General features: G+C 31.4%; 1 protein-coding gene across 2 annotated transcripts in view; it reads right to left on the bottom strand.

Moving 5' to 3' along the window:
• Window positions 1-8,295: 8,295 nt before the first annotated feature.
• The window catches only part of LOC117207568 (SKI family transcriptional corepressor 2), a 30,012-nt gene continuing 25,523 nt past the window's right edge, over window positions 8,296-12,784 (bottom strand). For both annotated transcript variants that reach the window (XM_033447891.1, XM_033447892.1), the window contains exons 6-7: window positions 12,296-12,425; window positions 8,296-9,692 (exon numbers count right to left, since the gene is read on the bottom strand). In XM_033447891.1, coding sequence (XP_033303782.1) covers window positions 9,592-9,692; window positions 12,296-12,425 — 231 coding nt within the window. In that variant the 3' untranslated portion in view covers window positions 8,296-9,591. The remainder of the gene's footprint in view (window positions 9,693-12,295; window positions 12,426-12,784) is intronic.

The raw sequence follows: 12,784 nt of genomic DNA, 5'->3' as shown, positions 1-12,784 counted from the left end.
AATAGAGGAACAAAACTCTCGTTCTTTGTGATTTTTGTCTTCGGCAGAGCAAAACGACGCGAAAGAACGTAACAATTGTAGCGACTAGGTGCCATACAGAGAATGTATTCGTAATTATAATTGTCGAAAATGTAACAGCTTATAGCTACAAAACCACAGGTTGTGATAACCTTATGTTCTTTCGAGCGTTAGCCGCTGCTAAAGAATTTCGTCAATTAATAAAAATACGCGAATTAGTGAGGCGTGAGTTTCATCTTCCAAGCGTTGTCGAGAATCGTTGAGAGATATATAGTTAGATAAAATCATGATTGAGAAGGTTGGGAATCTTGTAACTTGCGTCCACATGCAAACGATAGCAATATAAGTATCTTTCTAGAACGAGAGACATATCATCGAGATTATCTTTTTGCGGTTTGAGAAACACTGCACTGGTACATACATACATATGTACGTTTAAAAAAAGAGTATCATGAGGGATTTATTCTCGTTGAGTGATAATTATTGTTGCCCTCGCGGACCTATAACAACAATCTCTGTCAACTGGGAATTATAATACGATCGACGATTGTCGAGAAAAATAAAAGGAGAACGAGATGAAACGATCTATGAATAACTAAAAAAAACAGATCGGTATCTTACTCTATAAATGTTGGCTATTGTTAAATGTTGAATATTGTTCTGCGGAGGGCTTGCCTCCTTTTCGAACGATGGAGCACGCTCGAAGCTTCGAATTGACTGTTTATTTTAAAGAATTATGTTAATAGTTTTACAGCGATTATTAGACTGCGAATATTTATGTATTGAATATATATTATATATTTATGGAAATCTCAAAGTGCAAAATTACATAAAATACTCAAAGTATAGTGAAACAGATCTTTGCTTAGATTTCATTTTCTTAATTATATTAAAAAGAGTGTAAATGCTTGCAGTCTAGTAATCGTTATTCTTGTTTTTCTTTTTTTTACCTTTCTTAATGGCGACGAAGAAGCATTTTATATATATATAAGTACATATGTATACGTACGTTTACTAGGTTATATTTCTTATAGAAATGCGTTATTTGTAATATGTATATGTAGGTAGATTTACTATTTTAGGGTGTTCTGAAAATTCTTAGCGAAAGTTAAGAAAGATTTCATTGAAATTGGAATTTTCGCAATCTATAATTTCACGAATTTATTTCTAAAAAATTGTTTGTTCAGTAATAGGTTTCCTCAAATAGGTTTTACCGCCTTCCAGAGTATTTCACTTTTTTATCTTTCGAATAAGCTTTACAAAGAGCGCAATAACAATGAGACTATACTATATTCAGTGAATGAGATAAAGGTGAATCTATCAGTTACGACTCAAAATTTCTTAAATGTATGAGATTCAACATCCTTTCAATGAAAAAAGGAAACTTATTTTATTAACGAATTTTCGGTGTTCCTCCTTAATTCTCTCTAGTATTCAACTAAGAGCAGCGAAATTTATAATAAAAATGCTACGAACTTTTAGAAAAAAAAAAATTTTCAAGTAGTGTATTTTATGTAGAGGTTAACTTATTTTCGAACGCATAAATTTCGTTCGAAACGACAAGCTCTCCGCATTTTAATTGTAATCTAACTATTTCGGGGTCGGGGCGACATTGAATCTACCGCCCCCCGCAGTCACTGAGCATCCTTGGTCTGGAAAACTCGAATTACAGACGCTATTCTTTTTTCCTCCTATCTTGTATAGTTTAGCTTTTCATCGTTCTTCTATAACCCACGGTTCTTTATTCGAAACTCTTCCTTTCAAATTTCTCGTGATTCTGGTCCACTTATATTTTGTAAGCGTCAAAATGTTTGGAATTCATCGAGAAACACGAAAGGAAGCGGGATATTTTTCTTCCTTTGTTCTTTTTGTAGGTTATGTTTTTTAAGCTTCTTGTCTCGGATCTCGTTTTCTTGTTAATTTGTTTGGTTGTCCTTGACGAAGTGCGAAGAGACGACCAGTGGATGCAACGCAGTGATACTTTCAGACAATACATTACAATTAATTACACTTATATTAATAAATTAATCTATTATGATTATTGAACTTCGATCGAAGAGGAATATACGATATGTACTCGATTTCGATCAATGCTAAATAATTATTATCACTAATTAAGAAATAAAGTGTGCTCTATGTCATGCTACTTTCGGTCTTCAATGATTTCTTAGATCTTTCATTTTTTGCATTTTAAAGTAGTTTGTTAAACATCTAATAACATTTAACATACTATACAATTCATTTCAATAAATTTTCTATATATTTTCTAACTATTTATTCTATTTATTTCAATCAGCACGATTAAATGCTTTTTTTTTAAACTACTTCATAATTAAACTGCATTGACATAAAACCTAAAGAGTACTGTTAACTAATTTATTATCAAGTAAAATATAGTAAATATATTGCATAATAGAAATAAATATATTACGTTAAAAACATAATGATGTATACTAAAAAGTAATGTACAATAAAAGTTTAATTAATTTTAACACTAGATTTACCGACATTTCGATTGCGTTAAATTGACATGTATCCAAAGAGATAGATATATCACATAGAAAACTTCAAAACGAGAAAGCTTTGAAGAAAATGAATTTCGATATATATTTATCTCGTTAAATGGATAAGTGAGTACAAATGGTAGAAGAAAAGTATAAACGGTTCGTGTAATTTTCCTCATGGAATTCAAAATGCAACAAAATGACGGGTCCCCTAAAATCTAGTGTAAAATATTTTACTAAATTAAATTTTAGTTATTTTAACTAATTTAATATTTTTCATTGTTTATTAAAATTTGTTACAATTTTTTATTCGTAATACATAAATAATAAAATATACAAAAATATACCTCCATTTTATAATACATTTACTATTTTTTACTTTCTAGTAGATACAACCAACAAATATAAAAACAATAGTTCTTTATCTCAGCAGTTACATTAATTGCTTCATTTATATTAAATATCATTCTTAACCTCATTTCATACACATTTGAAACCCAAAAAAAAGTAGTATCAATCGTAAAAAGAAAGAAGGCTTGCTTATCTTTGGGAAGGTGGTTAGGCGTGATTCTGCAGATCATTTGCAGAGTTAACCAAGCCTGCGACATGATTTACTGGGCATAAAAGCTGCATCCATAATGCATATCTGCCCTTCGGTGGACATAATTGTATATGATATTACCCGAGGGAGCACGGTTCTTCCCGGTAACAAGGCATACCATCAACTCAAAAAGAACCCTCATAAAGCATCCTCTCCACGTGGCGTCGCTTCCACATACTAGTTCGCGCCGCAAGATCGAGCCTCTATTCGCGTTTTCTTGAGCTGCGTTATTATCTGGCTACCGCAAACTCAGCTTTTCCCGAAGTTAACCGCGGAAAATACAGCCTTTTCATGCCCAATTACAGAGCTAGTTTCTCTTTATGTGCTCCTGGTCGTGGAATTTTTTTCACCAGTGTTTAGCAAGTCGAAAAGTCTCAAAATGAATCTCAGGATATTTTAAAGGATTTAAGTTATATGTGAAATAATAGATAGGTTAATTTTATATTTATTTCAAGTTTTATTAGATTAGAATTTTTTATACAAGATGTTTCAAAAGTAGGCTTTTTTTATTTCTTTTGGTTATGGTATTCATCGGAAAGGATAAAGAAATGTTTAATTAATATACACAGAACATAAAATCGATCAACGAAATAGTAGTTTTTACATTTGTAGAAGTTAATAAGTTGATATTTATGGATTATACAATATGGATTGATATACTTGAAGTGAACTACCGTCTAAAAGCATGTAATTTAATTATAAAATTTTCACAGATCGAGATAATTATTCTAAATTTTGTATCTATTTTATACGAGTCCTTTTCAATAATTTTTTATTAGCTTAGGTTCCTTTTGTAATTCTTTTAAATAGGTTTCACAAATGTTTACATTTTTATTTTAAATGAACGTGAGAACTGACAAAAAATAAAAAAGAAAGAGGGAAAGGAAGAGTTTCAGAAATTTGCAAAAAATAAATATCTTTAATCTCATCGAGAATGCCAATTTAATTTGATACTTCAATTGACAACGATTTGACAAAGCAACATCCTTCAGAATATCATTCATTGTTCCTCTTCTAGAGTTTAAGAAATATTCGTTCAGGGACGCTTTTCTTCGAGGGAAAAGTCGAATTACTTTCTGGCAGATACAATACCCGCTGCTTGTTCGCATCCCGTAACAGGAGGGTCGTTTTTATTAATGCATGCGAGAGGGGGCACGTAAGCGGCTTACCTCGTGCAATTAAAATGTTTCTTTAAATACTCAGCTTGTCGACTTTATTGTAGATGACTGAAAGTTGTGTTTAAATCCTTGCTTGTTATACTGGCTTCCGATACATTCTTCGCCTCTGCACGAGGGCCATAGGTAAAAACATCATGTTTTTCCTCTCTTCTTTTTTCCAATATAGTTTGTGATTCAAAGTTCGTAACATTCGCTTGCATAATGTTTTTTATAATATTAAATGAAACGATCATATTTAAACTTGTTTTGCATTTATTATGACACATTTTGTCATATGGTAGAATTATTTATGAGAATTAATGCAACGCGACGATTTAAATTATAATGAGTTAAGTTAACATATGGCGTAACATTGCTATTACTATTGTCATCACTTTAATTGTTTCATTATGCAAACATTTAAGATTGGAAGACTGACGTTAAATCATTTCGGCAGTGTATTGGACAAAATTACTTCAAAATTCCTGTATCACGCAAGAATCGAAGTCACCTTTATCGATCACATTGTGGGTGGATTCTATTTTGTGTATTATTCATACGATATCAACAATTGACAGTTTAACGATACCAGTTAACAGTTAAGAAAAATGTAGTATTTATCAAATAGATGATTAATCTGTATTTTTTTTTTATTGTTGGAAAAGAAGCAAGTGGAATTTCGTGAAGTATCTCTATCGATTATAGTCGATCGCAAACGGGCAATATCAATAATAGGCATCGTTGAAGAAACACCGTCTGCGGCTAATGTTCCGGCAAATTGGCTTCGCGAACGAAGACGCCGTTGCCTCTCGGGAGGAATCTACAAGTACGACTGGCTTTTCTCGCGCTGACTTCTCCCGTAACTACCTCACGTCCCGACAATACATGCTCATGTGCCATTATAAAGGGTCATCTAGACTCTGAAACCGGGAGTATTTGTAAAGGTTTGTTTCGTTCAGGAATATGGGGTGTCCTGCAGAACGTGTAACAAACTATTATATGTATAAAAAGGAAACGTGAAGTTAGTCTTCTGGAATTGACGGTTAATTAGGATTTATATTAGCATTAGGTATGTGTATTATGCAAATTTTATATAATTACTATTGAAATTTTTTTTTTGTTTTTAATGGCTATCATTGTTATAGTTGAGTATAAAATTCTGAATATTAAATGCTATATTCTATATTTAATTTATTTTATTATTATAAAATGTATGTGATATTTTTGAAAGCCAGAAACATTAATTCTTCTGAAACCGTATTTAATTAAAATAGAATTAAAATGATTTATATGTGTCGGATTAATGTGAAAATTCAAGTACCTTCATTTGCATTATACAAACTATGAATAATAGTTAAATTTACAAGCATAGAGTCAATTAAACTCAAGAACTTAATTTCGAATAAAGCGATTAATCTTATCTTTTTATTATATTTTATTATCTTAATTACTTACGGAAGAAGTCTTAAAAAAACATATTTTATACTCTCCTGTAAATAAACATTTTAGAAGAAAATTACAATTTTCAAATTTCGTATTTGAAAAAATATATAATATGACTGTTGCATAAACTTCTTTTCTGAACGTTAAAGATAACTTTCCTCTGTATGTAAGTAGTACATACGATCGCGTATATTTTATGAAAAGACGATTGAGTTCTTCATATTTCTTTTGCCGATACGCTTACGAAAATAGTATCGTGAGTACCATATGTGGTCGAAATCTGAAATTTTGCTGACGATCGTCCAGGGACTACAAGCTGTATCTGTTAAGGGTTTCTGCTCATTGGAGCGTCCTCGTGTAAGCGGGAGTGCTCCCCGAGGATTTCACAGCCAGGATACATCCAACGACCAAAATTACACCGTGCATTCTACTATACACCAGTTTCTCCAGTAATCGAAAGAGATTTGTTTTTTTCTGGTCAGCTTAATGTATCTTTGTATTTGTTATATTTACGTGACTGTACTTTTGGTTTTATGTTTTATAATTTGATTTAACTTTGCTGTGTATTATATAAAATTTTATCATTAATTATATATCTATATTGATATTTTTATATAAAGAAGATTTCCGAAATTAAAAGTAGCAAAGATATAATAGAGTTAAAAATAAACTTTTCTTTCATTGCTCAATACCATGCAAATGTTCTATTTTGTTTCTTTTACGTTTTTTTATTATATGCAAAACAGTTAAAAATTGTTGTGCACTTCAAAATTTTGGAGTTTTGATGTTAACTCATCTCCTCATTTCTCACAATTTATATGTTAGGAACAAAAAACAAATCAATGAAATAAAATACTATTTATGAATAAATAGAGCATAATCAACATACACCAGTGATCAGAACTTTTATTGTTATTCGGATTACACATAGTGTTTCCATATGCTGCCGCTTACACTTGTTATGTACTTTATCAACAATACGTTTCGTACCATCTACACGGCATCCTTTACAGCTGTGTTGCGTATACACCGGTATTCTACGAGATAAAAAGCAGAGGAAATTACTTTCATCGAATACCGTACCTCACGATACGACATAATAACACAGATTCTCCCCATTGACTGTAATGTTTCATGTATAGGTAATACATTTCCTTTATATGTAGATTCGTAGCTGAAGACCACATGGGATAAACGATAAACAATAAAAGACGAAAACAACCAGTTGAATCTGAAGATAAAAACACATGATATATAGCCGAATTTTGGTAATTTGAGTCTCAAGGAGAGGAGGGATGAACTAAAATCTTCTCAGAAGTAATTAAAGGGGTGAATTAAAAACGGGGTAATTAGAATTTTAATTCTTAAATGGTATCGTTTTATAAAGTTTAGGTTATTTCACTTTATTTTGTATTTCATATTCTCTACGAAACTAGTAAATAAACTAGTAGTGAAACTAGTAATAAAGTGAAATTAAATGAAAAATTCCAAAGTTAAGTAACCTAATCCTAAATTGTTATGGTCCCAAATGGTTTAAGTATACCAGTTATGAGTTAAAATTGACATGAAACGCAAATAATGTAACTTATCATGTTTTATCCCTATGGTCTTCAATTCCAAAAGTGTCGATGAAGAGAATCTGTTAATATCTTCACGTTAATTTTCAGGAACATCCGCTCCATACATATTTTCGCTATCTTTTTTATCGGACAAGCGATCGCAACGACTAACCATTCGCTCGAGAGGCTAATAACCGTAAGGAGTACCTATATTGCACAGCATATCGACTCGCGCAGAGAAGCCAATTTCAAGCTGTATTAGCTCCTCGATGCACTAAGTAGAGTAATTATTACAATGTAAAGGAATCCTCGAATGCATGTTTGTGCATGCACGTCTTAGTGAATCGTACTTAACCCTGGAATTCATACCAATGATCGTGAAATCGAAATATGTTTCGTTGCAGAAATGCTTCAGTTCCGTAGTATGAATAAGTTAAGTAGGCATTAATTAATTTCATATTGCCACATGAATAAAATAATGTGCGTGAAATATACAATGGCAAGCACAGGTTGTATATATATATATATTATTTATTCAATAATGATTATACGTATATACAATGACAAGTGTATAAACATAGAAATATTACTCGTAAATTCAACTATATATTATTATATAATTCAATTATAAATTGTATTACGAAAGAATTTATTTCTACGATACAAAATTTCTTATACTTTCAAACGCTGTACCTAAATAAAGAACAATGTTTCAATTTTTATTTCGAGTAATTAATTATAAAATAAATTAAGGTAAATTTAATATTAGAAGAAAGAATCTTATATTGTTCTTTATTTAGGTACAGCGTTTGAAAGTATAAGAAATTTTGTATCGTAGAAATAAATTCTTTCGTAATACAATTTATAATTGAATTATATAATAATATATAGTTGAATTTACGAGTAACATTTCTATATTTATACACTTGTCATTGTATATATGTATAATCATTATTGAATTAATACTGGGCAGATTGATTAGACAAAAGCTAAAAATGTTGGAATATCTTTATAACAGATAATGATAAAAGTTGTCAAAGATAGTTTTTGATATGAACTCCATTTTTTTCTCTGTAATTTCTCTGTAATTAGTTAACGTCAAAGAATAATTTATTTTAATTCCAGGGAGAAGTATAATTGACTATTGATCGTCCTTTCCACAATCAAGTTTCTGTCATCGTATTTGAAGTTCGTGACTAACTGCATTTTTCCTGCCATTTACACACGTACGTACAGTTCAATTGTTCGTAAAATTACAAAGTTTTGTAATACAAACAATTCTCTATGTGCACGAAACTTGATGATTATACGCATTCATATAGTTCACCATAAGAATCGAAAATAAATATCTCTAGATACGTACAAGTTTTGAGCGAAGTTCTTTATGTATATGTATCTATATCGTGGAAATTAGTTACACGAATATTTATAATAGTGTTTTTTGTGCGAGCGTAATTGATCTACAAAATTAATTATGAGCGTAAGAACGAGGACGACGATCAAATTTTTTTGTGTTTTTTTCGTGTCTTCGTGCATTTCGTGAGTTTGCTCAATAATAAAAAATACGTAACATTTTTATCCACACTACTCGATTAAGACTAGTTTTGCTACGTCTCCGCGATGAAAATTGAATGAGATTCGCCTGGTGAAAGATTGCGTCAATGGAAAAATCGAGAGGTTAGAAAGTGAAATGATTATTTAATATAAGGATCTCCATCGTCTAACTTTCTGGGCCTTCTTGCGCAATAATTTATCAATTAATAAATATAATGAATTGTATCGATCAATTCTTACTTTTATTAATTTTAACTTTACCATCGAAAAATTTTGAAATTAATTATAATTATTACTGGATATAGTTTCATTTGTAAGTTAGAAATTTCATTTAACGCTTATAAAAGCCAACGTACTTTAAATGAAAAATTTTCAAGTATATTGTTATAGAAAGATCCTGGATATTTGACATTTATTTTTCCAACTTAAAATTTATAAATTCCCAATTTTCTCATTGTACACTTACAAAAAGACAAAAAGGCAAAAGAGAGCCATCAGATCAACGCGCTTTAAACTAATTGGAATTCACCGGATCCGAAGCTGAATGCCGACGGAGACCCCTAATTTACAGTGTCTTTTTGAATTACTCTCTACCTCATTCCCTCTCTTTCCCTCTTCTACTCGTCCGTTCTCTCTTTTCCTCTTCTTTTTCTTTCCATCCTTTCTCTCTCCCTCTCTCCTTCTCTCTCTTTAACCTCCATCCCTCACACTACTTCTCTTCATCCTCTTTCAGCTGCTACTGCATCTCGTGTCGATTAATTAGTGGGCGCAGACGGGCTATGAATCTGGCCGTAAAATATTCCTCGTGGATGGCAAGCGGAACAATCCGCACTCGTTCTCTCGTTCGGCTCACTTCCTGCAATCATCATTGTTGAAAATTAACAAAATTCCGCTCCGCGTGCAAAGCCAAATCAAAGGAAACAAACAAAATCGAAAAACCGTTTCATTTATTCATTTAGATTGAATGGGTAATGAACCGGGCGAATGGTCTCCGGCGAAATTGAAAAGTTAGTCGAGCAAGTTGGGCGCGATTAAAGGTGAGCTCTTTCGATCGGTTCCGTCATATCGATTGGTATCTTTCTCTTTCTCCTATTTTTTTCTATGAAAAATTTAATATAAAAAATTTAATAAAAGATATATAAATTTAATATAAGAGCAATGTAGTTCTAGAAATAAGGAATAATTATGTTTTGTGGCAGATTAGAATCATAGTACATATTGTGAATCAGAGATAGTATTAGATTGTGGTAAGTCGATTGTTGTTTTTTAGAAGTTGATCATCGCTAAGAAATTGAGTATTTTTAATGGGAAAAGTATCACGATGGATGTGCATATACAGGTTGAATCTAGTAACTGGCTCGAACTATAACTCTGTTCCTATTGCAGATGGAATAAAATTGTAGAGGCAAGTTTTGCATCGTTTGTCAAGTTCTATCATCATGCAGTGCGATTTTTTTCAGAAGTGTCTCGGTGTAGTTATAAGGTACAATTGCACTTTTTTTTAAAGGGAACTCTACGATTTTATTTGCATTAATTGATTCTTCGTGAATCATTGCGAACAAAAATATATTAGGATAAATTTATAAAAAACTGTTTTGTCTGCAACAAATGCTCAGACGTTCCACCATTGCATTCTGAACATTTCCTCGCTCATTTCTCTATCTTTTCCATTGCATTGTATGGAATTTTTTATTACATTTCATGGAACATTATTGAATAATTGTAAATACGGTAAATTATATCCTGTAGGGATTCGATATAATGGACAAAAGCTTTCTCTTCAAGAAGTCTACGTTAGTCAAAGCATTTTCGTTTGTTATCGATGATCTCATGTTGGCATTCATATATAAGGTAGATCGATTATCTCGTTATTTTCAGCTTACGGTCGTTTTCAATGTCGTGATTCCTGCTCCAGCCGAAGTATTATATGCTTTCATATAAGTAAACGTATGCAACACACATATACATAATATTCTAAACATATTTTTCATTGATTATTTGTGTATCTTTATCTCTGTGTTTTCACTATGTTTACATGTTAGTATTAATGTTTGAAGAGAATAACTGCAAGAGAAAGGAAAAAATATAATGTATACACAAAAATATTGTTGTTATTTCTATACTCAATGGTAAGATCAGAATAGTTATTATTTTATTGAATGGATAAATCTATCACACCGTTCTGAGCCAAAAAAACCTTTATTGCATGCGCTTACAAAAACTGGGGATAAAAACAAAAAGGCATCTTAAGCCTATCGATTAAATCTATCGATTGTAACTAGAATCATCCTCTACTTACTATTTCTTATAACTAACGCATCTACATATGGATGGCGAGCACGAACTCACGTTGTCATTTTCAACAAATATATACAATTATATTATGTGCATGCTAAATTATATAATATTAAATTATATAAATTATATAGATAATAGTAAAAATATATAAGGAATCAAACCCGATAATTCCATAATCTTTTATATTATATTAAAGAAAATTAATTGCAACGAACTCTATAATTTAAACAGAGTTGTAGACTGTATTTAGACATTTTTTTTAGAAACAAGGAAGGAATTCGTTTCTAACGGAAGGAAAGTTAAACTTGATTGCATCGTGCCATACTTGAACTCGAGAAGCGAAAGTGCGCAAGCGTCGTCGGAAATCACGCCTCCTCGTCGAGAGAGGAGTTCACCCTCAACCCCTTTTCCTGTTATTACCAACTCCAAGATCCACCCCCGCGTCTGATATCGAGGCAACCCTCCGTTCTCAGTTAACACTCTGGTCGCAACTAATTACTCTAATTAATTGAAACTCCCGAGCTTCCTTTGCACCACTCGTGCCACGCTAATTACTAATTGCTAATAACAGAGGAGAAGCTAGTCCAAAATACCGAGCAGATTAAACGTTTACCAAAGCGATGTTTATCATTTATATTATTTAGCTGTCGAATGGTAATTATTTTACAGAATTGTCTCTAAACGACGATATTTGGATATAATTTCTATTGCTTAGTTGTCGAATGGTAATTATTTTGGAAGATTTTCTCTAAGTGGCAAACGATCACGTTAGAGATGTTAGGCAGCAATTTCGTTACTGCTTGGTTTCTGGAGTTGATTGGAAATAATCATAATGATGCATTGGAATTTTTGAAAATACGGCGAGGATATTTTCATGGATTTTAGTAGGAATTATTTTCGGGTTAAATAGTTGATAATTGATGCTGTATGTAATTTGTATTTGTATATTATATATTTTACTATCGACTGCTGAAATTAAATAAATGAATTTATATATTTTTCCTTTCCTAGATAAATTCTGTTAACACGATTCCCACATACATTTTTACTTACAACATTATTACTTATAAATTATAAAGATTATACTACAAACAGAACATTTTGTAAGTAAAAAGAAACAATATCTATTTGGTATTATGTGACTATACATATATTACATACCTTTTATTACATTGAGATGCCGGTAAAAGCTATTCCCTTGCCAGGTGTCGGGACTTCTTGCAGGTTGAAGTTCTGGTTTAACGTCACGCATAGCTGCTGTCTCCTCTGCTATCTTTTCAGCTTCTCGTTCCTAAGACAGAATCAATCGGAATATCGATTTTAGTTTTTCGAAATCTTTTCACATTAATAAGTAGCAAAATATTCATTTTAGTAAATGTTTTTTACAAATATGAAAAACGTATTACATTTAGGGCGCTCAGTAAACCTATTACAAAGCATTGTTTCCGTTATTTTTAATATGGTGAAATGCTTAAGGAATGAATTGTTTTGTTCGAAGAAACATCCTATGATGCGAAACATTTTGTTCGTGGTCAAATTTTTCGAGATTTAGAATAATCTCAATATTTCCGTAATTTGTAAAGATGAAATCTTCTATTTCTTTTATTTATCCTTATCTTATCATTCCTTGTCTTTTGTACACAAAGTTAT

Source organism: Bombus bifarius, unplaced genomic scaffold, assembly GCF_011952205.1.
Source record: "Bombus bifarius isolate JDL3187 unplaced genomic scaffold, Bbif_JDL3187 scf7180000008038, whole genome shotgun sequence".
Classification (NCBI taxonomy): Eukaryota; Metazoa; Arthropoda; class Insecta; order Hymenoptera; family Apidae; genus Bombus; species Bombus bifarius.
This window is presented reverse-complemented; position numbering and strand designations above follow the sequence as displayed.